The sequence below is a fragment of the Rhinolophus hipposideros genome (genome assembly GCF_964194185.1).
Source record: "Rhinolophus hipposideros genome assembly, chromosome: 7".
Taxonomy (NCBI): Eukaryota; Metazoa; Chordata; class Mammalia; order Chiroptera; family Rhinolophidae; genus Rhinolophus; species Rhinolophus hipposideros.
The window spans coordinates 9,892,027-9,919,644 of NC_138053.1; the positions used below are offsets into that span (position 1 = coordinate 9,892,027).

The 27,618-nt window shown below is 51.0% G+C and overlaps 4 protein-coding genes across 14 annotated transcripts; 2 read left to right on the forward strand and 2 right to left on the reverse strand.

The window, feature by feature from the left end:
• Nucleotides 1-8,766, forward strand: TAF6 (TATA-box binding protein associated factor 6). 6 transcript variants are annotated; one of them, XM_081054500.1, is made up of 15 exons: nt 1-301; nt 3,858-4,081; nt 4,184-4,270; nt 4,407-4,560; nt 4,773-4,829; nt 4,932-5,051; nt 5,281-5,426; nt 5,535-5,612; nt 5,725-5,826; nt 5,933-6,115; nt 6,393-6,467; nt 6,593-6,718; nt 7,282-7,455; nt 7,712-7,909; nt 8,194-8,766. In XM_081054500.1, exons 2-15 carry the CDS (start codon nt 3,926-3,928, stop codon nt 8,572-8,574), a joined length of 2,037 nt encoding a protein of 678 aa, XP_080910626.1. In that variant the 5' UTR covers nt 1-301; nt 3,858-3,925; the 3' UTR covers nt 8,575-8,766. The 6 variants fall into 6 exon arrangements, with proteins under 6 accessions (XP_080910626.1, XP_080910630.1, XP_080910627.1 ...); XM_081054504.1 differs by having other exon boundaries at nt 7-98; XM_081054501.1 differs by having other exon boundaries at nt 9-743.
• AP4M1 (adaptor related protein complex 4 subunit mu 1) lies at nt 8,740-12,765 on the reverse strand. The gene is made up of 15 exons (XM_081054505.1): nt 12,547-12,765; nt 12,349-12,437; nt 11,872-11,978; nt 11,696-11,792; nt 11,469-11,579; nt 11,303-11,383; nt 11,030-11,092; nt 10,878-10,944; nt 10,714-10,767; nt 10,458-10,564; nt 10,267-10,361; nt 9,920-9,964; nt 9,627-9,677; nt 9,380-9,491; nt 8,740-9,187 (listed from the first exon to the last, which is right to left on the reverse strand). The coding sequence occupies exons 1-15, from the start codon at nt 12,602-12,604 to the stop codon at nt 8,963-8,965; spliced, it is 1,362 nt and encodes a 453-aa protein (XP_080910631.1). The 5' UTR covers nt 12,605-12,765; the 3' UTR covers nt 8,740-8,962.
• A 151-nt stretch (nt 12,766-12,916) lies between these two features.
• Nucleotides 12,917-20,406, forward strand: MCM7 (minichromosome maintenance complex component 7). 6 transcript variants are annotated; one of them, XM_081054497.1, is made up of 16 exons: nt 13,526-13,654; nt 14,221-14,300; nt 14,647-14,811; nt 14,967-15,091; nt 15,164-15,344; nt 15,665-15,802; nt 16,143-16,292; nt 16,479-16,593; nt 16,672-16,803; nt 17,043-17,126; nt 17,346-17,739; nt 18,032-18,115; nt 18,771-18,939; nt 19,715-19,824; nt 20,000-20,165; nt 20,269-20,406. In XM_081054497.1, the coding sequence occupies exons 3-16, from the start codon at nt 14,677-14,679 to the stop codon at nt 20,272-20,274; spliced, it is 1,989 nt and encodes a 662-aa protein (XP_080910623.1). In that variant the 5' UTR covers nt 13,526-13,654; nt 14,221-14,300; nt 14,647-14,676; the 3' UTR covers nt 20,275-20,406. The 6 variants fall into 6 exon arrangements, with proteins under 6 accessions (XP_080910619.1, XP_080910623.1, XP_080910620.1 ...); XM_081054498.1 differs by lacking the exon at nt 13,526-13,654 and adding an exon at nt 13,769-13,901; XM_081054493.1 differs by lacking the exon at nt 13,526-13,654 and adding an exon at nt 12,917-13,051 and having other exon boundaries at nt 20,000-20,348.
• A 945-nt stretch (nt 20,407-21,351) lies between these two features.
• On the reverse strand, nt 21,352-24,040 carry COPS6 (COP9 signalosome subunit 6; the record flags this gene model as incomplete). Its single annotated transcript, XM_081054506.1, is given in 11 exon segments — nt 21,352-21,607; nt 21,726-21,826; nt 21,924-22,016; nt 22,108-22,222; nt 22,299-22,346; nt 22,638-22,700; nt 22,801-22,889; nt 23,211-23,342; nt 23,558-23,683; nt 23,906-24,020; nt 24,023-24,040. Coding segments are annotated over 11 exon segments (1,041 nt in total). The 3' UTR covers nt 21,352-21,466.
• Between the last annotated feature and the right edge of the window lie 3,578 nt (nt 24,041-27,618).

The following is a 27,618-nucleotide window of genomic DNA, read 5'->3' on the forward strand; positions in this document are numbered from 1 at the left end:
GAAGGGGTGGGGCCTCTCTGTGTTCAGGACATCCCCACCTCAATTTTGTGGCGCTTCGCGAAGGTCCTGGCCGCCCGATAGTGAAGGGATAAACAGAAGTAATTATAGCAGGGGGCTGTGCTCTTTACACGTAGACAGCGGAACAGCGTTTTTTATATCGTTTCAGGCCGTGAGCCTAAGGGACTTACTCCGATTCGGAGAAAGGGCAGTGACTTGCTTCCCATCTCTGCCAGGACCTGCTCCCGGGAGGGGGCGGGGCCAACATGGCGCCGAGCGCCGGGTGAGCGGCGCTTTGGCTGCGGTGAGAGTCTTTTCCTGAGCGGGGCGCTCGGCTGGCGGGGGTGGGTCTGAGTGGTACCTGAGAATAGACCCTATGACGGGCCTGTGTGGGGACCCGGAGGAAGACGGTTGGTTGTGTGTCCGTGCGCGTGGATTCTGTGTATTTGCATTGGAGGGATGTTGGGGGATGAGGTGGGCTCTCTGCTGCTTCTTTCGCGCTGGACCCATTGCCTGGGGATCTTCGACCCACTTCCCTGCTGAGGGAACTACAAAGATCTAGATCAAGTTAAGCCTCCTCTGTGAAGCCTTCCTGCCGACTCCCCTGACCTGAGGGGCTCCTAGGCCGTCACGTGTTTTATGAGCCTTTACTGGCAGAGGGTACCGCAGGGTATTGAAGGATTAGTGGGACTTCGCCAGGAAACTGGGACACGACCGCTTCTTGGATACCCGGTTCCAGGAACAGAGTATGTGTTGAATAAATGTGTTCCCCGCAGATAAAACCTACAAAAGTGGGAGAGGAGACCTGGGATGGTTTGAGAAGAACCAAATTCTCTTTCGCCTCTATCCTCTCACCCCTCCAGCACGCCCCCACCTACACCCTGCAATCAGCCCTAAACACTTTTGACATTAGTCTTCCTAATGCCAGCTTCAAGCAAGCCCCTTTTCTTTTTACCGCCGAATAGATTTTAAAACTTGGGCCTGTGTCTTGTTCGTCTTAATAGTGGTACTGAGTATGTACATCTCTAAACCTCACCATTCATTCATTTATTCAACAAATGTGCGTTATCTAAGGTGTCTCAGGCAACAGTCTGTGGTCTTGGAATATATCAGTGGACATAACAAAGATCTATGTCCACACGGTGCAGGAGGGGATGTGTGTGGTGGTGATAAACAATAAGAAATACAGGATATATTAGATGTTCAGTGCTCCGGGGCGGGGGAAGAGCAGTGTGTGTGTGTGGGGGTGCAGTATTAAATAGGGTGGTAGGAATAGGCAGCTAAGCTGACATCTGGGGAAGAGCATTCCAGGCTGAAGGAACAGCAAAGCCCATAAATCAAGAGCAGGCCTGTCAGTTTTGAACAGCAGGCAGGACAGTGGGGCTGGATCTAGGTGGAAGAAGGAAGGAAAGGAGATCAGAGATGTAATGGAGAGGACAAATCATGCAGTGCCTTGTAGACCATGTGAGAATTTTGGATTTTACTCGATGGCAAATGGGGAGCCATTACAGGGTTTGAGCAGATAAATGACCCAGTCTGATTTATAATTTGACAGAATCACTCTGGCTGCTATATTGGGAATAGATGTAGCAGGAAGCAGGAAAAGCTTATCAGGAGGCTATTGAAGTTACCCAGATAATAGATGTTGGGGACCTAACCAAGTAGTGGGAATGGAGGAATCAGTTTGGGTCACCTGGTGAACTTGATGTGAGGGCTCACATAGAGAGTGAGCTCCTGCATGGATGGTGGCACTACAAAGACGAAAGCTGAGGCTGGAGGAGGGGGTAGGGGGAGATCAGAAGTTCAGTTTTAGTGGAGATTTTAAGTAGACAGTTTGACATACAAGCCTGGAGATTTTAAGTAGACAGTTTGACATACAAGCCTGGAGCTAGAAAGAATGCTCTGTGCTGGGGATAAATTTGGCCATCATCAGCCTATAAGGGATACTGAAAACAGAAGTTGAGGTCACCAGCGAGTAAGTATAGCTACAGAAGAAGACTAAGGATTGAGTGTAGGGCATTCCAACATTAAACAGACAAGAGGAAGAACCAGTAAAGGAAACCAAAAGGGAGTGGGGTAGGAGGAAAACCAGGAGATGGTGGTGCAGCAGTGGATTAAAAACGTGTTGGCAGAAGAGAGTAGTGAGCTATGCCCTGTGCTGCTGAGAGAGTAAGGAAGATGGAACGGAGAGTGGGCCTCAGATTTGGCAATGTGATGCGTCATTGACCTTAAGCGGTTTCAGGGACCCAGTGGGGTGAGAAACCTGATTGAAATAGGTCCAAGAGAGGAGATAAATTAGAAACAGAGTTAAGACAACTCTTGTAGGAAGTTTTATTGCAAGAAGGAGCCAAAAATGGGGTATAGCATGATGTAGAGAAAGTGAAATGAAGAAAGTATTTTTTTAATGTATAATTTGGTGAAAAGGCACATAAAACTTACCATCTTAACCACTTTTAAGTGTAATTTAGTGGCATTAAATACATTCACTTTGTTGTGCAACTATCACTATTCATCTCCAGAACTCTTTTCGTGTTGTAAAACTGAAAGTCTACCTATTAAACAATAACTTCCCATCCTCCCTCCCTCCTTTTGACTCTGAGTTTGACTACTCTGAGACCCTCACACAAGTGGAATCATACCATATTTGTCCTTTTGTGACTGGCTTATTTCACTCAGAATAATGTCCTCAGGGTTCATCCATGTTGTAGTAGGTGTCAGAATTTCCTTCCTTTTTAAGGCTGAATAATAATCCACTGTACATATACCACTGTTTTGTTTTTTTAAGATGGGAGAAATAACTGCATTTTGTAGGCTGATGGGAACAATCTGGTAGGTTAAGAAATTGATGGTGCAGGGAGATGGGAGAAATGCTGGAGCAAAGCTTGAGTTGATCACTAGCATGAACAGTTTATACACTGTTTCCCCGAAAATAAGACCTAGCCGGACAATCAGCTCTAATGCATCTTTTGGAGCAAAAATTAATATAAGATCTGGTATTATGTGAGACAAAACAGTCTTATTTTACTATAAGTAAAATAAGGTCTTATATTAATTTTTGCTCCAAAAGACACATTAGAGTTGATTGTACGGCTAGGTCCTATTTTTGGGGAACACGGTAGTAACAGGTGGGAAGGCAGAGTATGTGGGCACCAGTGCTGCTGGGGGTGGACATGGTGCTGGGAGTGTGTGGCGGTCCCTTCTGATGGCTGAAAGTGAGGAAGGAAAAAAGATGTCACATAGGACAGAAGGCAACTGAGTGCATAGAGGTATAGGTGATTGGCAGCATTAAGGACCCACTTGAAGTTTATGGCCGTTAATTTAAAGTGGGAATTAGTCATGATGGTTTTATGTTTTTCACATCACGTTGAATTGTATGGGTATATAAGCTCAGAGTGGGAGAATTGTATTTAACCAATATTGTGTTTGTGTCAAGCATGAATAATGATGCAAGAAGGGGCAAGAGAGATGAAGGTATGCGCTAAACAACCTTAGGAAAAAAGCGTTTTCCACATTTTACAGAGAAGAAACCCAAAACTGGGACAATTTAAGTAATCTGCCCAAGTAACCTAGCTAGGTAGTGCTAGGGCTGGGATTTAAATTGAGGGCCGAGATCATTCTGTACCTCACATGCACAGTGCCTGCCAGAGCTCAATAAATTATGTTGAATTGGATTGTGTTGCTAGCTCCTTCTGTTACACCCAGTGCTGACTCATGTTGAGACGGACAGAAGACACCCTGAGTTACTTCCCTTGCATCCCCATTGCCCTTCATTTATTGTGACCTCTCCTGGCTAGATAGCCTCTCTTCTTTGGGTCTCACGTTTCGTTTTATCTCTTCTTTTCCCCCACCCCCCCTGCCAGGGTCTCCATCTCTCCATCTCTTCACCCTGGGGGCATCATCCTTCGGGGGAGGGAGGAGGGGCTCCAGAATGGCTGAGGAGAAGAAGCTTAAGCTCAGCAATACGGTGCTGCCCTCGGAGTCAATGAAGGTGGTGGCCGAGTCAATGGGCATTGCCCAGATTCAGGAGGAAACCTGCCAGCTGCTGACGGATGAGGTCAGCTACCGCATCAAGGAGATTGCACAGGTAATGTGGCCCCTCTACCAAGCCCTGCATTGTATTGAGGATGTTACCCAGGCCCCCTTCTTCCTCAGGGTCTTGGGCTGACATCTGTTCTCCCACCTCCAGGATGCCTTGAAGTTCATGCACATGGGGAAGCGGCAGAAGCTCACCACCAGTGACATTGACTACGCACTGAAGCTTAAGAATGTTGAGGTGATTGAGACGCGCAGGACAGAGATGAGGGGCAGGGTGGTGAGAGCAGTCCTCCCAGACACTGCATGTGCCTTCCGCCATGCCTCCAGGGGCTCCCTTCTCATCCCAGTGTCTGTCTCTCTCTCTCCTGATTTAGCCACTCTATGGCTTCCACGCTCAGGAGTTCATTCCTTTCCGGTTTGCCTCTGGTGGGGGCCGGGAGCTTTACTTTTACGAGGAGAAGGAGGTTGACCTGAGTGACATCATCAATACCCCTCTGCCCCGGGTACCCCTGGACGTCTGCCTCAAAGGTTGGGGGAGAGGAGAGCAGGGTGGTGGGGAGAAGGAAAGGGGGGCACAATGCACATGGGTTTGAGAAAGCTCACAAGGAAGAAACCCTCAGTGTGAGATCCCTGGTGAGTTGCAGGAAGTGGGCACAGGATTGAAAACACATTCCTTAGTGTGGAGTGACTCCCTAGTGTCCATGTCCAGCAGTTCAACTTGACACCTTCCTTCCTTGCAGCTCATTGGTTGAGCATTGAAGGCTGCCAGCCCGCTATCCCCGAGAACCCACCCCCAGGTAACCTCCATTCCCAGAGCCCACCTCTCTCTATATTCACTCTCCCTTCTTGCTTTACATCTGCCGCTTTCGACACTCCTGTTGTGACTGCTTTCCCACCAGCTCCCAAAGAGCAGCAGAAGGCTGAAGCCACAGAACCCCTGAAGTCAGCAAAGCCAGGCCAGGAGGAAGATGGACCCTTGAAAGGCAAAGGTCAAGGGGCTGCTCCAGCTGATGGCAAAGGTCAGTCCTAGTAGGCCAGGCCTCTCAGCTCTTGCCCCAAAGCCAGGTGGTCATTTGAAAAGTTGGTGAGGTCAGGGTAAGGAGAGAGACCTCAGACCAGAGAGCCTCAGAAAGGAACCTAATGGAAACTGGGTCTCTCTAAGTGGGGGAGTGGAGGGTCAGGGTTTGTCTGGTACTGAGGCTTCTTCTAGAGCTTTCTTTTTCAAATCTATCTTCCCAATACACACAGGGAAAGAGAAGAAGGCACCACCCCTGCTGGAAGGAGGTCCTCTGCGACTAAAGCCTCGAAGTATCCATGAGTTGTCTGTGGAGCAGCAGCTGTACTATAAGGAGATCACCGAAGCCTGTGTGGGGTCATGTGAAGCCAAGAGAGCGGTGAGGCCCAACCATCCTGCCTTTACCCTGAGACTCCTTCTCTTGGAGGCCGCACAAATTCATTCCATGGTGTCTGTCCCCACGTCACTCATTCCCCTCCTCCCACAGGAAGCTCTTCAGAGCATTGCAACAGACCCGGGGCTGTATCAGATGCTGCCACGATTCAGCACCTTCATCTCAGAGGGGGTGAGAAGATAAAGGAAGGCCAGGACCTCGGATGAGGTTCCAGGGGGTGAGGAGGTGGCAGGGAATGCTCATCTGAAGGGTCTCACTGCCCTGTCACTTCTCCCTCCCACAGGTCCGTGTGAACGTGGTGCAGAACAACCTGGCCCTGCTCATCTACCTGATGCGCATGGTGAAGGCACTGATGGATAACCCTACGCTGTATCTAGAAAAATACGTGAGTGGTCCTGCCCACCCGCCTCTCAGGCCAGGGTTCAGGGACCTCACTGCCATCAACAGGAAGCCATTTGTCAGAATTAGCTGACTCGGCACTTCTCCCTTAGGTGCATGAGTTGATTCCAGCTGTGATGACCTGCATCGTGAGCAGACAGCTGTGCCTGCGGCCAGATGTGGACAATCACTGGGCACTTCGGGACTTCGCTGCCCGCCTGGTAGCCCAGATCTGCAAGCATTTCAGCACAACCACGAACAACATCCAGTCCCGGATCACCAAGACCTTCACCAAGGTGAGCCAGGGGAACAAGGAGCGGAAGGAAGCCCTCTCACATCTCTACCACGGGTTGTCACCACGACAGCTTCACCCAAACCAGTGGGAGATCAGTCGTGGCTGGGGGCATTGACTCTGAAAACAAGCAGCAGAGGCCAGGGGCAGTGGGACTGGGACTTGAGCCCGGTCCTAACGACTTAGTGATCTACAAGGGAAGTGTTTATAAGAGATTTAGGTCCTTACCAATTAGCCTTTCAGGCCCCTTTATTCTGGATTTATTTTCCATCCCCTTACAGAGCTGGGTGGACGAGAAGACGCCGTGGACCACGCGATACGGCTCCATTGCAGGCCTGGCCGAGCTGGGACATGATGTCAGACCCCAGGGGGATGCACTGGGGGAGGGAGGTATCACGAGGGCATAGTGGGTAATAGCCCTCGACATGGGAAGCCCCGTGGTGACCCCAGCCCCCTGGCTTCTCGCCTTGCTTTCCCACAGGTGATTAAGACTCTGATTCTGCCCCGGCTGCAGCAGGAGGGGGAGCGGATCCGCAGTGTCCTGGACGGCCCTGTGCTAAGCAACATTGACCGCATCGGAGCTGACCACGTGCAGAGCCTCCTTCTGGTGACCAGAGCCCCCTGCCCTTCCCACTAACCCCCCCCAACACACACACACCAACACACATAGGTGCAATGTTTAGCAAGCATGTGGTATCTTTTATTCACTTATCCCATCTTTGCCTCCTTTATTCAGAGCACACCTCACAGTCCAATACTGTTTTGCAGATGGAAAGACTGAGGCACAAAGGGGTTAAGTAAGAAATGAGGTTTTAACCTCAGCTGTGACTTTTAGACACACTGTCCCCGACGCTTCTGCATCACTATGGCCCTTTCTGTGCAAGGCAAATGCCCTATGGGCCAACCACCCCTTAGATATTACCAGGGTGTTCAGCAGGTTCTCTGTTCACACCAGTTGGTGCCTGTGTTTCCTCATGAAAAAAACAACACGGCATTCCTTGCACACACTGCTATCCCAGCAATTTGACCTCCAACAGGAACTTAGTGAAATAAGTTTGGTCTCCAAGAGGAACATAATGAAATGATGGGTAATGTCCTTTTTCACCCCCTCACCACAATTCGTCCCAACCCTCCCTCTACCTGGCTTTTTTTTTTTTTTTGTCTTTGCAGAAACACTGTGCCCCTGTCCTGGCAAAGCTGCGCCCACCGCCTGATAATCAGGATGCCTATCGGGGCGAATTTGGGTCCCTTGGACCCCTCCTCTGCTCCCATGTGGTCAAGGCCCGGGCCCAAGCTGCTCTGCAGGCTCAGCAGGTCAACAGGACTACTCTGACCATCACTCAGGTCAGTGACAGTGCAGGGCGGAGAAAGGGTGACCGAGTGGAGAGGAGTAAGGAGACATGAAGAAAAAGGGGGTGGGGTGGGGTGGGGTAGAGCCATGGTTCCCATCAGGGTGGGAATGAACTGTGTAAAACCCAGGGCCCTCTGAGTCAGTCTTGGGGGAGGCTCGCCCCTCAATCCCAGTGAGACAGACCGAGGAGCCAAGAGCCTTTCTTTTTCTTAGATGTTGACATTGTCTTCTTGCCTCTTGTTACTGCAGCCCCGGCCCACGCTGACCCTCTCACAGGCCCCTCAGCCTGGGCCTCGGACGCCTGGCTTGCTGAAGGTCCCCGGCTCCATCGCACTGCCTGTCCAGACGCTGGTGTCTGCACGAGCAGCTGCCCCACCTCAGCCTTCCCCTCCTCCAACTAAGTTTATTGTAATGTCATCCTCCTCCAGCGCCTCATCCACCCAACAGGTACGTGGAGTGTGTGGGACCAGGGGTGGGGAGCATGTCACCAGGCTGCCCTGAAAAACCTGGGGTTACCTCAGAGCACCCCGTGGGCCCCAGAGTAGAGCCCAGTCACCTCTGGGCCCAAAGAAGGAACTAGAAGGAGCACTTCCTAGGGGCCTGCAAGGCTGTGGCTACTCCTGAGCAAGACTCAGGGTGGATTGTTGGGTTGGAGCAAGTGAAGATTCCCCCAGGCCTGGGGAATGGGGAGGGTGCGAGGCAACAGGCACTGCCTTTCCTTTTTTCCCCAGGTCCTGTCCCTCAGCACCTCAGCTCCTGGCTCAGGCTCTACCACTACCTCTCCCGTTACCACCACTGTCCCCAGCGTGCAGCCCATTGTCAAGCTGGTCTCCACCGCCACAGCTGCTCCCCCTAGCACTGCCCCCTCGGGCCCCGGCAGTGTCCAGAAATACATAGTGGTCTCTCTTCCCCCAACAGGGGAGGGCAAAGGAGGCCCCACCTCCCATCCTTCTCCAGTCCCTCCGCCATCCTCAGCCCCCTCCCCACTTGGGGGCAGTGCCCTCTGTGGGGGGAAACAGGAAGCTGGAGATAGCCCCCCTCCAGCTCCAGGGACTCCAAAGGCTAATGGCTCCCAACCCCCTGGATCTGGCTCTCCTCAGCCTGCACCTTGATGCAGTCAAACATCTGTCAACATTCTCTTCCTCAGATTCTCTTACAACCTACACACACACACACACACATACACACACACACACACACACACACTTACTAGATGGAAGGAAGTAGCAACCTGCTTCCCCCACCTTAACTTTCTTTTTAGATATTGTACAGCCAGCTTTTCAGAATAAAAGATTGATTTATAAGTTCTGTTCCACCTCAGTCTTTCCTGTGACCAGAACTATGAGAGGGTCTAACCTGTTGAGCCCTCGTGGTCTCTAGGACTTAGATTCTTCCAATCAGATCCATAGCCACACACCGGAAGCCTGGAATAGACAGTATCATCCTCCTCCCCAGCCATGGACCACCGCCTTTGCTGCCTATGTCCTCATTTGGGGAGCCTCAGATCCGAATGACATAGGCATCACTGTGGCTCAGGTGTCGCACCCACTTGTGGGGGTTGGCATTGCTGCAGGGTCTGAAGGCCAGTCTGAGGAAGCGAACCTGGAGGCCAGAGCACGTGTGCCGCGGAAGTTCAAAGGAGAGGCTTGCCGGGCCCAGCCCCAGAGGAGGGGCTGAGGTGGAGTGCCCTTGACGGGGAGGCCCAGGCAGGCCTGGGACGTCCATCTGTGGGAGGCAGAGGCAGGGGGAGGGGTGCTGAAGGCACAGAGAGGGAGAGGAAGGTGGGCAGGGAAGTCAAGGGGCCAGAAAGCTGACCATGCTGGCGGGAACAATGCAGCAACTGCATTAGCAGGGTTGGGTCAGGGGGCTGAAAATGGAGGTGGGACAAGAGGGCTTTAGAGAATCAGCCGCTAATACCTGGAAAAGGCCTGAGAGCTGAGAACCTCCTTGTACCCGAGGCAGGTCCCAGCGAAGGGCTCCATCCCCCAGCTCTGCCTTCTGTTCTGGGCTGCTCAGCTCCTGAGATAGGCTGGAGTTTGGAGACGAAAGGTGCTGGGCCTTGGGGACAGGACACAGTGCACACTTTCCTCCCCAATGCCACCTTCTTGTCCAAGGAAGTTAGTAAAGCCACCCAAGCAAACCCCCACAATAAACACACACTCACCTGAGCACCCCTCGAGGTAGGGGAAGGTGCAGCCTGACATTGAGAGCCTGGCTGCACAGTGAAAGGAACAGAGTCAGCCCCAGGAAAGTAGTGACTTGTCCCCACACTTCATTAATGTCACAGCTGGAATGCAGTACAAGGGCCACCTCATCCCCTTCCCAAACTCTCGAGCCTCAAACTAAACTGGATTCCGAAGCTGGTGGCTGCATCTGAAGGTGGAAGCAATAGGTATCTGGGCCCTGTCTCCTACCCCCCATAGCTGAACTAGTCTTGGCTACCACCCCCACTCGTACCTCTTTGGGGGCAGGTCACATCGCAACTTCAGATAAACCTGGAGCCTAGGTGAGAGTACAGATAGTGTTACTTGGGCCATATCCTACTGGCGTCTCACCATCCTCCACCCAAGGCCCCCATGTGTGGCTGTGTTGGTTGTGCCCCAGGAAGGAGAGAGAAAGGCTGAAATCTACCCAACTCCACTAGTCACTAGAGTTCATGGCGCTAAGTCCACTGGGGAGGAGGGTACCTTTTTCTAACTTGTATTCTATACCACTACCACCACCACCCCTCCACAATAAGACTTGGGAACATATATATTGGCTTCAGTTCTACAGAAGTTCTAGAACAGAGGAAATGGTCTCACCTGCCAGAACCTCGGTCCCACTGCACAGAGGGAAAGAGCCGGAACGGGAGCGGGGAGGGGAGGTCATCTGACAGTTGGTACCGCATCACGGTAAGCTGAGACCAGGGAGGAACAGAGCCAGGTTGGTCCCCTTACACCTGAGCTGCCTCCCGTCCCGAGGAGATGGAACATCTAAGCCAGCCCATCCTGACCTCGCCCTGAGGTGGCTGCAAGTGGAGGATTCGGTGAGACTCAAACTCATCAAGGTGCACCGAGCTGTGAAACGAGACCTCATCCACCCGAATTCCCGGCCCATAACCTGGAAAGACAAAAGGACTCCTCTCCTAACCCATATTCTGGGAGAGAAGAGCAGGGGTGGGGTGGGGTGGGGATCTGTCTCTAACTTCTCTCCACAAAACCTCTGGCAGTGACCCATGCCTAGGAGAGAAAGACCCACTTTCTCCGCACCTCTCAGTTCTGACTTGCCCACACAAAATTCTTCTGTCAAGCCAATGCGCATCTCTGTCAGAGGAAAGGACATCAGGTCAGAAAAGGCCACCAAATACCACCGCACATATCATCAAGGAGGCTGTCCCAAACCCAACCCTGGGCCCAACCTGCAAACTTCTCACCAGAGCCACTGGGAAGAAAGCTCTTGAGTCGGATCTCTCCCTGCACATCCACCTTCAGCAGCGAGCCCTGAGAGTGGCCGGAGATTAATGCCCAGCGGCAACCTCCCCACTAGTTTCCCAGATACATTTGACCTCAGCTCCGGAGAACTTACATTAGATGCTATCAGCACAGACAGTCTCTCGACCACATCCAAAAACACTTCATTCTTTTGGCTCTGAGGAAGAGAGGAGATTGGGGGGTTGGAGGCTGAACCACCTGCGTGCTAAAGGACCGGGCAGTGGAGGCTAGGGCCCTGGGGCGGGAACACAAAGAGAAGGGGTTGGATCATCCACATCTGAGGGAGGTGGAAAGATACACTGGGAAAGTAGACTCTGAGGTCCCAGAAAAAAATCCGAGGGTCTGAACCCGTCCATCCCTCTCTCACCTGGTCAGAGCGGCTGGACAGGACGGGGCGGCTGGCTGCACTGCTGGGGGCCACTTTGCTCTGTTGTGTCTCAGCCCCAAACTGGAAAGCACCCAAAGCAATCAGTCCTCAGGTCTGACACTCCCTGCCATCCCTTCCCCCTCCTGGTCCTCTTTCCTCCACTGACCAAGCCAACACTGCTGAGGTCAAAGAGGCTGAAGGGCTTGCTGACCACAGCCTCGGTCTGGATGAAGTTCCTTAGCATCTCTGTGGATGTGGTCTGTACATAGCCATAGTCCTAGGGGCACAGGAAGAACAGTCTTTGCATGACCAGCGGAGGAAAGGGGTGAAAAGGAGTGAACTTAGCCTCCCATCCGAGGAACAGGGACAATGAGGAAAATCCTTGGGCCTTACCAGCACTTCATCCAGGAGTTCATAGACAAGCGCCACATTGCGGGAGATGGTGCCCTCACCCAGGGAGCCACAGTAGTCGCCCAGGAGAGTGGCTAACCTGAGGGGAAAGAATGGAGTGTGCATCTTCTCCTCCTCTCAGACCCCCAAGCCCCGCTGCCCAGCCCTGCCCTCCTCACCGAGAGAGCAGCTCTAGGAGACTGAAGGGAGAAATGTTTTCTGAAGTCGTGGCCACCAAATAAAGGCCGCTGTGTCTGATGTGAATAAAATGACGGTCATCGTGGTGCTGAGGCAAAGGCGGGGAGGGGGAGAAAGCGTCAGGAAAACAAAGCTGTGCTTAAGGACCCAGGAGACTTGGGCTGGTGGCCTGATGCCCCTACTTCAGAGCAGTGCGACCTAGGGCAAACTAGAAATCTCCCCGGGGCCCCGCTCCCCAAGAGTAAGTGGAGTTAATAATAGTTCCTACCCCAGAGGTGCTGAGGATTAAGACGTGGGAGGAGCTGTGCCTGCTATATAGTTAGCGCTCAGTAAACTCGTTAATATTATTTGGAGGTATGCATCCCCCAACGGGAAGCTCTCAAGGAAGCCGCAGGAGGGAGGAGGCGCCCCCCTACTCGAGCTTGCCTGGAGTACCACTCCCACCCCCGTGTGGTTACCATGACAACCGGGGACTCGTCTCCGGGCAGTCCCGTCAGCTTCCGGTAGAAGAGCTCAGCCACATCCCGGCCGCCACTATCCCCACGGACTGACGGGTTGAAGGACAGCTAAGGAGCTGGCGACACGGACTGGCTCTGGGGCACTACTCCCATCCAGCCCACCCTCCCTCCCCCCACGGACCTGTGGGTCAAGGATACAGTCCTTGTAGATGAGCGGGTCCCCCTTGGAGGACAGAATGAAGAACTGGGAAATCATTGCCGTTCTGGAGAGTAGACAAGGAGACAGCGAATGTTGGGCCTGCCCCTCCCTGCTATCCGGGAACAAAAGGACGCTCGTGGACTGGCCCTTTAAGAGCGATTCTCCTCCAACGCGGGAAACCCGGTGCCCGCCCCGCCTTGCCCAATCTGTCCCTTCAGACGGCCGCACCACCTCCCCGTCACTCAGCCCAGGCTCCCTCGGTGATTGGCGGAGGCTGGAGCCTGCGGTGAGTGGGAGGGACGGAGGGCCTCTTCTCGGATTGGCCCGCTCGCAGCGGCGCCGGTCACGTGTTGGGCGACGTTTCGCGCCAATTTCGGTTGGTCAGCCACAGTCCGCCGCGCGGACGTTCGCTGCTGGGGGAGAAGTGGTGATCCTTGAGCCCGCTAACTGCTGCCGTAGGGCTCTCGGCAGCGATGGCACTCAAGGACTACGCGCTTGAGAAAGGTGAGGGTCTGCAAGTCTGGGAGGGGCGTCCTGCGCGGGAAGCGTCCCGACCAACACCTGTTGGTGTGAGCTGGCGTCCTGGGGGCCCGGGCTCAGCGCGAGGCCAGACCCCGAGCCCGAAGCGGTGGAGCTGAGGAAGACGTTGCCTGGGAGGCACGTGGAAGACTAAGGTCGGAGAAGACCTGGTGACCGTGCCCGGGAAAAAAGTGGGGCGAGGGAAAGCCGCCCGGCTTGGTGGCTCCAGTGGGGAGGGTCGCGCCCAGGAGAGACCGGGACCTCAGGAGACCCTGTCCAAGGCGCAGTGTGGAGCCCTCCCTGGCTCACGTTCATCCGCACTCTTAGGCACTCCGAGTGCCCGCGTCCTCCTGAGACGCGCCGAAGCTCCGGGGGCGGGCGGGCCTGGGCCGCTGCGCGCGGGGATTGGCCATGTTAGGCCAACCTCCAAGCGGAAGTGCAGGCGGGCGGAAGTTGCGCGGCGCCTCTGGAGGGAGTGTCGTGTGTAAACAGTGTCCTTCCGCGCGGTGGCCTCGGAGAGAGCTACTGAGGGTTGCGGAGTGCCTGCAATTGGGAGTTTTAGTGAGAGGCCGAGAGAGGAGGTAACAGGTGGGACCGAGTGGCCCCGGACGAGCTGGCCAGTAGTCGGAGGGGCTCACGCCCTGAGCGGAGGAATCCCGGGCTGTGAGGCGGCGGCATCTGGGCCCATGTGCTTCTTTGTTTACTAAGAGCGGAAGCAGTGGCGGGAGAGGGGGTGGGGTGAAGGATGGGCCTAGTGGCAGAGATTTAGGGGAACGAAAGAAAAGGGGGAATCTTCCGTACGCATAGAAGAAAAGCTGAGAACCTTGAAACCTGAGTGTGTTGCTGGGAGTGGGAGGCCTTTGGGAAAGGGCACTGAGATTTCTAAGGCAGAGACTGGAAGTCCCCTAGGGGAGGGTACTCTCAACTGTCCGGGGCCCCTGACTATTCTCTAGTGAAAAACTGACTCGTGAAAAGGAGTTCTGCCCAGTCTGGGGAGGATTATGCAGGGTTATTTAAATGTTCATATGACTAGTTTTTTTAAATGAAATGTTTTAAATGGAAGTGAGTTTCTTAGATTTCTATCAGAGTGGTTTGCAGTAGGGTATCTGAAAGAAAGCAAGGTTGATTCTCATCATTTTACATTTACCTTATAGAAAAGGTGAAGAAGTTCCTACAAGAGTTTTACCAGGATGATGAGTTTGGCAAGAAGCAGTTCAAGTATGGGAACCAGTTGGTAAGTCTACAGTGAGGTAGAGGGATGGGCTGGTTGCTTACAGGAGCTGTAAGAAGAGGCTGGACTCATTTCAGCAAGTCCATTGGTAAGTGAGGTGTGTTTACAGCCATGTGGTATGCTAAGTGAATATAATACTACATTTGTGATAAGTAAGGTGTTTTTAGGAGTTGGGAGGCTGCCCTTTGGTAGCTGAGAAGTGAGTATTGCTCTGTCTCACAGCGCTCTTTCTCGCCTTTGGAAGCCTGGAACCTGTATGCTGAACTCAGGGTGATATGTCTTTGCACGTGAACACTAGTGAGCATGATAAACTTGGTTCTGGGGTTTTGCTGATTCTTCCCCACCCCAGGTTCAACTGGCTCATCGGGAGCAAGTGGCAATGTACATAGACCTGGATGATGTGGCTGAGGAGGACCCTGAGTTGGTGGACTCAATTTGTGAAAACACCAAGCGCTATGCAAGGCTCTTTGCTGATACCATACAAGAGCTGCTGCCTCAGTACAAGGAGAGGGAGGTGAGTGCAGGAAAATGTAGGGCAAGGAACTTAGATTTCTGTCAGGAAGCTTCTCACGTTTTCTGAACTGAGGAAGGGGGCAGTAATTTCTGCCTGATGTTCTTTATGCCCCATCCTGCCACTCATTTTTCCCATCTTCCTCTGTATACCTGTAGGTGATAAATAAGGATGTTTTGGATGTTTACATTGAGCACCGGCTGATGATGGAGCAGCGGAGCCGGGACCCTGCGGCTGCCCGAAGCCCCCAGAACCAGTACCCTCCTGAACTCATGCGTAGATTGTGAGTGGTCTCAGTGGGGAAGGGTATGGAAATTTGTCCTCCAGGACCTTGCTAATGACTTTTTTCCCTTAGTGAGCTGTACTTTGAAGGCCCAAGCAGTAACAAGCCTCGTGTGATCCGGGAAGTACGGGCTGACTCTCTGGGGAAATTGGTGACTGTGCGTGGAATCGTCACTCGTGTGTCTGAAGTCAAACCCAGAATGGTAGTGGCCACTTACACTTGTGACCAGTGTGGGGCAGAGACCTACCAGCCGGTATGTATGGAGCAAGGAACAGGAACACACTTAACTCTGTTAGTATTTTTTGTAAGGGTTTTGTGTGCTGAGGCTGATCTGTTATTTTCTCTGTCGTGAAACACATCTGTGTGTATATTTCTCATTCTTTTTGTGATATGTAGTAGTCTTTCCATGTGTTCTGTGTTCTTGGTGCTTATCCATGTTGACCCAGAATAGTTCAAGATGTTCTTGACAATTTATGGTTATCTGCCATCAAGAGGAAATGTGATTCAAGTGACTGACTCTAATTGGCTCATTTGCTTCTGACTTTCTTTGGTGTTTTCTTTCTTACATCCTAGATCCAATCTCCCACTTTCATGCCTCTGATCATGTGCCCAAGCCAGGAGTGCCAGACCAACCGCTCTGGTGGGCGGCTATATCTGCAGACACGTGGCTCCAAATTCATCAAATTCCAGGAGATGAAGATGCAAGAACATGTGAGTTTGGGATATGTTGCCCAGGGAAGGTGGAGCTTGAGAGTCCATTCAAATACTGTACTCACTCACTGAATGGAAGAAAGAACAAAAGAAGAGCTGAGGCAGAGAAGTCACCTAGATCAGGAGGGAGGTTTGACTGAAACTTTCTGATTGGAGTAGGAAGAAATAAAGAAACCTCCGCTTCCCTCCTCGTCTGGCTTATCTTCTGAGGCTGGGCATGCCAAGAAGTAGAAGAGTGGGATACGAGAAGTAGAAGAGTGGGATACGTTGGCAAAGAGGGTTACGTCCTTGGAGACCTCATGTTCCTTTCTGCTTGTCTGTGCACCCTTATCTCCTGTAGAGTGACCAAGTGCCCGTGGGAAATATCCCTCGTAGCATCACAGTGTTGGTAGAAGGAGAGAACACACGGATTGCCCAGCCCGGGGACCACGTCAGTGTCACTGGTATCTTCTTGCCAATCTTGTGCTCTGGGTTCCGACAGGTGGTACAGGTAAGAAAGGGAGTTTGAAACGAGGAGGAAATATTCCCTTTTCTCCCTTGCCCACCACATCCACAGAGAATACTATCAACAACAAAGCAAAATACAACAAAGGGTTTATTAGGAAATCCTGAGGGAATCATGTGGATAGGCAAGTTAAAGAGACTTCATTCATATCCTGTTCTTTTCCTGTTCAAGGGTTTACTCTCGGAAACTTACCTGGAAGCCCATCGGATTGTGAAGATGAATAAGAGCGAAGATGATGAGTCTGGGTCTAAAGAGCTGAGCAAAGAGGAGCTGAGGCAAATAGCAGGTGAGGGGCCAGAGGGGAGACCGGAAATGGGAATTTCTTCCTAGCATTTTTTTCTTCCTAACCTTCATTTTCCCACAGAGGAGGATTTCTATGAAAAGCTGGCAGCCTCCATCGCTCCCGAAATATATGGGCATGAAGATGTAAAGAAGGCGCTGCTGCTCCTGCTGGTGGGAGGTGTGGACCAGTCTCCTCGAGGCATGAAAATCAGGGGTAAGAGGAAATGAGACAGAGGCTCAGGGTAAGGGAATACATTTGGGAGAAGGAAAGGATGACAAGAATTGGTGCCCTTGTATGTCACAAAATAAAAGAGTTGGCATCTTGGCTTTATGGGCACAGGGAGGGATCAGAAGAAACAATGCTGAGTATGGGAGTGGGGGCAGACCTCAAAAGTATTTTCTGTTGGACAACTTCCATGAAAAAATAGTCATACGGGGGCTTCCTTTCTTCAGGCAACATCAACATCTGCCTGATGGGGGACCCTGGAGTGGCTAAATCTCAGCTGTTATCTTACATTGATCGCCTGGCCCCCCGCAGTGAGTAATCAGATCCTGAAAGAGGTGAATGTAGAAGATAGGGATAGCACTATCCCGTGTTTATTCTCTTCCTTGGGGGTTGAGGCAGATGTTGCCAGTACCCACACCCCACAGAGCTTTCCCCAGAAGGTTTGGGTGGGTAGGTAACATCAGTCCAGTGCAGGCCTCACCTCTCTGTCCCCATTCCTTGTGTCCTCTTTTCCTGACCGTGCCATTCAGGCCAGTATACAACAGGCCGAGGTTCCTCTGGAGTGGGGCTTACAGCAGCTGTGCTCAGAGACTCTGTGACTGGAGAACTGACCTTAGAGGGTGGTGCCCTCGTGCTGGCTGACCAGGGCGTGTGCTGCATCGATGAATTTGACAAAATGGCTGAGGCTGACCGCACAGCCATTCACGAGGTCATGGAGCAGCAGACCATCTCCATTGCCAAAGCAGGCATTCTAACTACTCTCAATGCCCGCTGCTCCATCTTGGCTGCCGCCAACCCTGCCTATGGGCGCTACAACCCTCGCCGCAGCCTGGAACAGAACATACAGCTTCCTGCCGCACTCCTCTCCCGATTTGACCTCCTCTGGTTGATCCAGGACCGGCCTGACCGAGACAATGACCTACGGTGAATGAAGCTCAATGCTCGAGACATCCCTTAGGAATGATCTAAAGGGAGGGAGGGAAGAGAAATTGGAAAGCTCTCCAGTTCCCTGCTTGTGGATACTGGCCCACAGTTCTTAGGGAAGTGGTGGGTCAGGGCTGAAACACAGATGAGGATTTCCGGGAAAAGTTAGTTCATCCCTGCCACACTGTGAGGAGACGGTGGAGCTAAGGGGAGAAGATACAGAGTTGGGGTACAAGGTGTGTGTGTGTGTATAGCACCAAAAAGTATTCCTCCTTCCCTCCACTCTTCCTAGGTTGGCCCAGCACATCACCTATGTGCACCAGCACAGCCGGCAGCCTCCCACCCAGTTTGAACCTTTGGACATGAAGCTTATGAGGTAGGAGAGCTGGGTAAGGACAGGTGTGCTCCACCAGTCGCCGTGTGTGTGTCCTGAAAAACTTTCAGTCTTAGGCTGTACATGTTTCACCACCACTCTGCCCTATTCTGTGTCCTGGGTCTGAGGACACGAGTCTAGGTAACCCCCATCCTGGCCACACAACACATCCAAACCAACCTTTCACACCATCAGCCTGACCTGACTGGTGAGGCAGGTTCAGATTTGAGGCAAAGCTGGATTCTACTCCATGGATACTTAATGACACAAATTTCTCTAGAGGTCTGTGCGCGGCCCCCCAGTAAACCCTCCACTTACCTATTCTCTTTAAACAATTGTCTCAAAGTGAACACAGTATCTTTTTGCTGCTTTTAACTATACATGTTCAGAGGAGGGGACTTGATCATCTCTAGTAACAGGTGTATATGTCTTATTCATGCATAGGCCATTTTCCTTAAAAGTTGGAAATAATTTGAAAAGCACCATTTAGATAAATCCATCAGTGATATTCAAGCCACGCAAATAATCACTAATTTTTTTTCTACTTAAAAGTTCCCCACCTACCCCCAAGAGTTTTCTTAAATGGGAAACTTACACAGAAACAAAGCCATATTCTCCCCATCTTCCTTTTCTGCTTTGCCATGAACCTCTCCTGCAGACGTTACATAGCTATGTGCCAGGAGAAGCAGCCCACAGTGCCCGAGTCTCTGGCAGACTATATCACAGCAGCGTACGTGGAGATGAGGCGAGAGGCTTGGGCTAGTAAGGATGCCACCTATACTTCCGCCCGAACCCTGCTGGCTATCCTGCGACTGTCAACGGCCCTGGTGAGTTTCCGATCCTTTGTTCTGCTAGAGGGGTGGTCTGCTTTGACTTACTGGGCAGCCTGCCTTAACATTGTCCTCTCGTTGCCGCCTTTTTCCCACTCCAGCCCTGCCGGGGCTAAAGTGCTGACAGTGCAGATAGTGGTCCTCTCCGTGCTACCGCACTGTGGGTACTTGCTGCTCCAGCAGGGCACGCACAGCATCCATGGAGGGAAAGGCCTGGCTTCTCAAACCTCACTGCCGGTGTGGGAGGGGTGAATTTCATTCCCCGTGTCCTAAATCCTGTGCTAGAAACGTTCATTTCTGTCCTCACCTCTTGGACCTTACTTAGTCCTGGGGGCTCCAAAGTGCTGTTCGTGCAGGTAGTGTGATTACCTGACCTACTGCTGAGCTAGCACTTCCCGAGCCCCAGGGACACAATCTCTCTGCCAATCACCTGCTAGGCTGAGCTCCCCAACCTCCATCTGTCATGGTGGGGAGCCCAGTGGAGTTCAGAAGGGTCTGGTCTCCCTCACAGGACAGCTGAACACCGGGACTGGCCAGTGTTGAGAGGCGGAGACTTGGGCAATTGCTGGACGCTGCCCTGGGCATTGCACTTGTCTCGGTCTGACAGTGCCGGCCCCACACTGCGGATGTTTGCAGGGGAGGGTAGGGGGCCTCCACCTGTTTTGTGCGTAGGCACCCCATGAGTTGCCCAGCCTTAAAGCTGAAACACGGGGGTCCCCTGTCTATTCCACTCCCCTCCTCCCGTTCCCATCTCTCCCTACCTTCCCCTTAGGCACGTCTGCGAATGGTGGACACAGTGGAGAAGGAAGATGTGAATGAAGCCATCAGGTTAATGGAGATGTCAAAGGACTCACTTTTAAGTGACAAAGGACAAACAGCTAGGTGAGTGGTTTAATGGAGAAGGAAATCAGAAGTCACTTTGACTTTCCTGAGCAGACCACTTATCCTTGTGGCTTCTGCAATCACATATATGATTGCCTCAGAATTCCACTGTTCTGACATGTTGGGTGCTTTTGTTGGTAGCCTGACCTTACACATCCACACTTGTTTCCTTCAGGACCCAGAGACCAGCAGATGTGATATTTGCCACTGTCCGTGAATTGGTCTCAGAGGGCCGGAGTGTCCGGTTTTCTGAGGCAGAGCAGCGCTGCGTATCCCGGGGCTTCACACCTGCCCAATTCCAGGCAGCTCTAGATGAGTATGAGGAGTTAAACGTCTGGCAGGTTAATACTGCCCGCACACGGATCACTTTTGTCTGATTCCAGCCCACTTGAGATACTGGGGTCTACTCTGCGTACCGTGCTAAATACCACCCTTTCTTTAAAGGTCTAACGATGCCCTTGAGGATAAAGGAGGACACCCCTTGCCCCCGTTTTCCTGAGTTGCACATGTTTTTATACATTCCTTTTGCTAATAAAGTGTGTAGATTGCCACCTTCTAATAAAACTGGGTATTGTACATTTTATAGATTAATATCTTATTCCTTTTATGCTCGTCTTCATTTACTCAGTAAATATATTAATTACCTACTCTCCCTGCCAGATACCAAGACAGACACTGGGAATTCAGCAAGGAATGAGAATCCCAGTGTACAGCCTGTTGCACTGGATCTCCACTCCGATCCCTTGCCTGCTCTTACTCCCCTCTAGATTCAAATGTATATTGAGTCTAGTGCTATGCTCCCTTCTAGTTCTGGGGGATACAGTTGCCAGTATGAAACAGTCTCTAAGCCCGCTCCTCCATTTCTACCTTCAGAAATACCTCCAACAGACACCTCAGTACTCCCACCTCTTTCGTCCCCAAATACAACTTGAAAGGCCTGGTTAGGGAATGAAAATCAAGGACCTGGAGGGAGGCACAAGTAATTGCATAGGACAGTCTTCATGTTTACATCTGGCCTCATCTCTAAAATGACATGGACACTAGTATCTGCCTCCTAGGGCTGGCTGAGGTGCCTGCTGGGTCAGGTACATATTCTGTAGCAAGCACTCAAACATTAGCAGTAATTGGGAAACATCTCCCTCTTGGCAATACTCAGTGCTCACTATAGGATCAAGACTTTCAGTTGTCCCTCGTAGAAATGTGCTTAATATCCCGCTCCCCCCCAATCTCCCTTTTTGTGTGTGAAAAATAGCTTGGGAAAGGGGTCATTTGTTTACAGGAAGATACTAAAGAGCAAAACCCATTGCTTAGGTGGAAGCAGGCAGTCTTTGGCTCAATGTAGACAGTCTACCTGACCAGACTTGGGGTCACTTCAAGTGGCAGTGAGCTCCCAACCACTGAAAGGTGCTGAGAATAACTGATGATAAAATGGGAGTCATGCCTCTGAGCAAGGCTGGAACCAAGGGCCTCCTTTAAGATCCAAGTTGAGAAACCTATGCGTGCCTAACAGAGGACAGAGCCACTGGAAGGGGTGCTGAGGGGGCACTCCCCTTTTATTAATGACAGGTTTCTCTAAGGGGAGTGGAACACCTATCCCCTCTGGAACAGTTCTGATCCCTGTGCGTCATCTCTTCAAGTACCCTCAGAAGAAGAGCCCCCGCATCCGCCGGCCGATGCCTTGTCGGTCATAGAGGACATTGAACTTGTTCACGAACTGGTTCATGGTGTTGCACGTTTTGGTGATGGTGCCAAGGTAGGCCATGAGCCCCACATCATTGCATTGCTGGGAGGGAACAGAAAGATCCAGGTCCCTAGCATGCCTAGGGAACACCTGAGGCCTATGTCCTGCATGCAGAAATGACAGCACAAGCCCCACCCACCTTCCTGGTTTTAACACTCACATCATAAAAGTCTGTCTTGAACTTGTCTGTGCTGAGTACTGGGAGGCAGTGACATAAAGCATAGGCCTCCCGCAGGATCTCATGGTTAAAGGGGACCTCTCCTAAAGGTACAAAGAGAGGCTGCATTAATGTGGATGCTGTCACTTCCCCAGGAGGGAGTGGAAAAGTGGTAGGAGTGCCAGGGAGACCCCGTCCTACCTGCTTCAGAGGCTTTGACATACTCCAAAATGAGCTTGACGCGACTGTGCAGCATTTTGATGGCGCTGTGCTGTGCTATCAAGTGTTCAGCCACTGTAGGGGGCAGGGACAGGCCATAATTGAAAAGGCTTGTGGCCACTCCTTCCACCCCCACTTCCAAGTACGCCCCTCCAGCCTCCATTACCCGTGGAGTTCTCTCCACTGCCTGTTGCTGTCATTCGGGCGACATGGTCTACACCAATGCGTTCAGCTTCCTCTGTGGCCAGAGTGTAGGTCAGTTCAGCAAACAGCATTGTGGCCTACAGGGCACATAGGGAGAATCAAAAGCAGGAAACATCAGGGGCAGGATCTGGGGGTTGAAGGGTAGGGCATTACCTCTCCATTGATTATATCGATGACAGATTCAAAAACGCTGACAGGAAGCTGTAAAGGAGATGGAGAACAGCTCTTACACCAAATCCACCGGAAACTATAGTGTGTGCCAAAAATTGGGATTGGCAGTTTCACATTGAAGGGCCAATGAAGGACAGATTATCACTGTTTTACACATAAGAAAAATGCAGGTTAATCCAAAGACACAGCTAATAAATGGCAGAATGAAGATTCAATTCAACAGAGATGTCATACAGTAAAAGATAGCAGGGGATGAGTAAAAAAGATAAGCACAGCGATAGACAAGTATGACCAAATGGGCATTGGGTCAGTGTTACTCACATCCGTGTGCTTGGTCATAGGGTTCAACTTAAGAAAGAGGGGGCTCTCGATGATCTCACACACCTGGAAGAGGGGGATGATGGACAAGTGTCAATGCCCATCTTTCTTCTTTCCCTCATCCTCTGTTCTTTATCCCAGCATGCACATGTGTGAGCATGTATACCTGCTTATGGACGTGGATGTCGGAGGGGTCAGGTGGCCCCCCGGTGGTATACCAACCCAGAAACTCCAGCTCCTTGAATACCTGTTTAACTGGAGAGGAAGGGGCCAGAGCACAAAGCATTTCTTTAAACCATCCTTCCTTAATTTGAAGCTCCTGGTGTATTTTCACCAGCTTCTCCCCTCCACCTCAAATCCTGGCTCATTTTAGAATGGTTATTTTCTTCTCTCATCCTTCATTTTTGGGGGGCAGAATACCTGAATGTGTTCTTTTTCTGAGATTTCTTCAGGCACTCCACTTTCCCACCGTTCTCATCCCATGTCCTGTTTATTTTTCCCCAACCCTCTCCATCTTCCCCACTCTGCTTTTGTTTTTCCTCCCACTCTTCTCTTCCACTTCTATTCCCCTCTCACACTGCTCCTCCTTGGTGTAATAATATTCCTTGTCAATGATAATCTTCTCTTCCACGGTGTGTGACAGCAGCTCAAAGGAGTTCATCACCTCGATATTTCGGCCCTCCTGCTTCCCGATCAGAGCCCCAATCACTGGGGAAGAGAAGGACACATAGGGGTGAGAGGAAAGAATCCCAACACTTACCTCATCATTACAGCCGGAGGGTGTGAAGTCAATGTGAACTAAGTACAGGGGAAATGGTGATTTGGCCGAGGAAGAACTATCTTCAGGAAAGGAAGGAGAACAGACCACTGTTTGGTGGAGGTGACCAGCGAAAGGAGGTTGCAGAATTAGGCGGAACACTCACCCTGCATAGGCCGCCCCTCCTGGGAGCGCATGCGAATCCAATGGTCTGAGATATTGAGAATGACCAGGGGATGAAGAGCAACTGAAACACTCCCAGTCACTCCGGAAGCCATCACGCTGGGGACTACTAAAGGTGGAGGAAAAGGAGACAGAGTGAGACTCCGGGCCCCACGCCCTTCCCAGGAGACGGCAGTGGGAGATGGCAGAGCCGGGCCATATATGCCTCCCGCAAGTTATCCCAGGGAGCGATGTTACCGTCCACCCTCCTGTCCTCTCCTGGGATCCAGGAAGGCGGCCTTAACGCACCTCGAAGGCCGTCTCCAGAAGCCGCCCCCGCGGGGCCCGTTACCTGCTGCATCCACCTCCATCCCGCTGCTCCCCCCAGTCCCGTTCGCCGCAGCCGCCGCCGCCGCCATTTTCCCCGCGCCCGCCGGCCTCGGCCCCGCCCCCTTCCCGGCTTCCGTCCGGGGCGGCGCATGCGCATCGTCCCCGGGGCGCGCGCCTGCTGTGGCGCGAGACAGCGGCCGTCCTACCCGCCCGGTGTCCGCCCGCAGCCCTCCGGCGGCGAAAGTCCGACGCCCGCATGGCCCGGAAGCCGACAGGGTTTCGTAGACCCTGACCCAGGCTCTCGTCGGCGACTGACTTTAAACAAATTACTTAACCCTACGCCAGACTTTCCGTCTTCGTCAGCAGAATTCGATTAAGATTGCCTAGTTCCGAAGTCTATTGCAGAATGAATGAAATGTCGTGTTACTGCCCTCAGAATAAAATCCGAGCTGCTAACCGCGGCCTGCAAGGCCCTGTATGATTCGGCCCCTGCTTCTGCCCCCTGGTCCCCATGTTTCAGCCACACTAGCTCTCACACCGGTTCCTTTAACACGCCCCACTAACTCTTAAGGGCCTTTTGTCATGTTCATCATTATAACCCCTAAGACAACACGGGGTTATAATGGGTTACACGGGTACCTAAATAATTTTTGAGTAAATGGATGAATAATTTGGGGTGGAGCCTGGTCTTGAGTAGCTCTCTGCATGTCCTATCTTTCCTCCTCCCAAATCATACTATTAACAACAGTATTAGGGGAATCCCCAGAATCTCCTAACCCCTTCCACCCTCCCTGTGCTCTCCATCTCCGTAAATCTCACCTCTGGCAAAGACCACTCCAGCCCTCTCCCCACTCTTACATGTATGCAAATTGTGTACACCGCCTTTACCCCTTCTGCTGCCCCAACATGTCTGGTTGGCTTTTTAATATGTGTCTGTACCCCACCCAAAATGTAAGCTCTAGAAAGCAGGTACAGACCTGTTTCTTGACCCCGCGAGCCTATTCTGGTACCCAGAACTAGCAGGTACCGGAGATGTTTTCTAGTGATAATAATAACTTACATGAATTAAGCAATCTCTCCACTTAGGAGCCTGGATAAAGGAAAGTTGAAGGGCCAGCAACACTCAAAGGAAGAGGCCTGAGAAAGCCTGCAGGGATAAGGGTCTTCTGGCCAAGGGGAAGTTGAGAAAGAGTTTATCTCATTCTAATCTCCAGTGAAAAACATTCCAGCCAACCGAGACAGTTACGGAAGAAAAGCATATATGCCATTTTAGGGAAAATGAGGTCAGAAAAATCTATCTCTTTTACATGATAGGCAGCGTTTAAGGAGTTTCTCAGTTAGATTGAAGGCTAAAACAAAGACAAGAATTATTTTAGGCTTAATAAAGTTGACAGTTTGTGTTGTTGTTTCACACATTAAAGTACTTCTTTGTCTTTTTGTTGTTTCAAATGCTGTTGAAATTGCACAGATAATTATACAACCCATAAAACAGTGGTTGTTGTGAAATTCCAGGATGATTTTGAAATTGAATCAGTTGATTATACATGCTTTGGAAGTAAGCTCACTGAGCATTTCTTAAAAGTGCATTGTATTAAAAATCTACTAAGAAAAACTCAAGTTGAAATTGTGTTAAGGCAACTTATCCCACAGTTCTCTTTCTACCTTCCAACAAAATTAAACATAATGCATCATTTTGTCGTTTTGTTAACTTTTCCTTCTACAGAGTGGAGGTAAATGGGCTGGTGGGGAATAGCTGCTCAGAGAGTCAGCAAAGAAGATACCAAGGACTGAAGTGAAGGCCCTCCAGGAAAGAACACAGACTATGTCACCGATCGCTTTGAATCTGTGGTGTTGTCAAGAAATTCTATTCTTTGGGGTCAGTGGTTATCCATCCACCCATCCATCCATCCATTCATCCATCCATCCATCCATCCATCCATCCATCATTCATTCATTTACTTCACAAATATTTAGAAGTGCCTACTATGCAGCAGGCACAATTCCAGGTGCTGGGGTTACAGCACTGAACACAACCAAGTTCTGATTTCATGAAACTTACACTCCAGTTGTAAGAAACAGACAATAAGCACACATAAGGATATTAAAAGGGATTCAAGGGGTGGTGTTTTACATGGAAGGGAAGACCAGAATGGAGTAAGGGAGCAAGGTGTAAAGATACCTGGAGGAAGAGTATTCCAAACAGAACAAGTGCGAAGGTCTTCAGGAAAGAGACTGCATGATGTGTTCCACGAATAATGAGAAAGTCAATGACTTTCTCCAATGACTGGAGCTGAGATGAAATGAAATCAGAGAGGTAACAGCGTCAGACCATGTGAGGCCTCGTGAGCCATTATAAGAACTTTGGCTTTCAGTCTGAACAGATGCATGACTTGATTTGACTCAAGGCTGTAAAGGGTCACCCAGGCTGATGCATGGAGGTTAGACGGATGATAGGGGACATAGAAACATGGAAAACTGGAGCTATTGTCCTAATCCAGGTGAGAGATGACCATGGTTTGGACCTGGGCAGTAGAGGCAGAGGTGGGAGATGACTCTGGCCTGCAGCTATCCACATGCCCTGGTGTGTAGTGGAAAAAGTCTCTAGTACGGCAGCTATAGTTAGTAGCACTGTATTGCACATTTGAAAGTTGTTAAGAGAGGAAATCTTAAAAGTTCTCCAAAAAAAAAGAAAAAAGGACGTCTCTTCTAAGCTCAGGCTGGGTTTCAGTCCCCACTTGCCCCTTCACCCAGCTGCCCTGGACAGGGCAAAACCTGTGAGTCCTGATTGAATTCAGGATACATTTGGAAAGTAGAGTTAATAGGATTTGCTGACTCAAGGACGCTTGGGCCTCAGGAGAAGCGCATGAATTTGTAGTAGTCGGTTTGAAACAAGGTTGTGCTGGTCTGTGTGTCAGCATGCATGCGGAATGGGAGAGGGGTTCACGTGGAGGAGTTTCAGTGCAGGCAAACCCAGCCAGAGCTGCTGCCTAGCTCAGGTAGCCATGAGATGGGCTTGCTCGGCTGCAATGGTGCTAGATCTAGACGACAAAGAGAACGTTAAGCGATCCTCCTCCCACCTCCCTGCACCTCCCGGGTCTAAGGTGTTCCCCTTCCAGGTGCTGGGTTATTGCTCTTCTTCTATGGCCACAAAATTAATGTGTCACATCCCAGTAGCTTTTCCTCCAATTATCCCCTATTTGCATACAGACCTTTAGTCCAGAAGGGTCAGGTGTGAGTGAAAGAGGGTATTTTTACAAAATTTGCAAAGGCCATTATACCCTCCACCTTGACACATATATTAGTTTCCTGTCATCTTTTCTAGCTTCTGGAACTATATTCCTTGCATTACTTGGATCATGGCCTCTTCCTCATTTTCAAATCCAGTATTTTCAGCAGCATCTTCATATATCTTTGTCCCTCTGTTCCCATCACCACATTGCCTTCTTAGTAAAATCTCTCCCTACCACTCTGTTACACTTGGGATTACATTTAGTGCCCACTAGGATAATCCAGGATAATCTCCCCCTCTGAAAATCCTTAACTTAATCATAGCTGTAAAATCCTCTTTGCCATATAAAGTAACATTCACAAGTTCCAAGGATTATACCTGAATATCTTTGGGGGATCTTGTTCAGCCTGCCACAGCATGTGTGAGCCACTGTCAGGAAGCAGGAGAGCAGTGTCCTCAATCAAATGATCTAGAACCATGTCAAAACAATAAGAGAATGCTGGTGG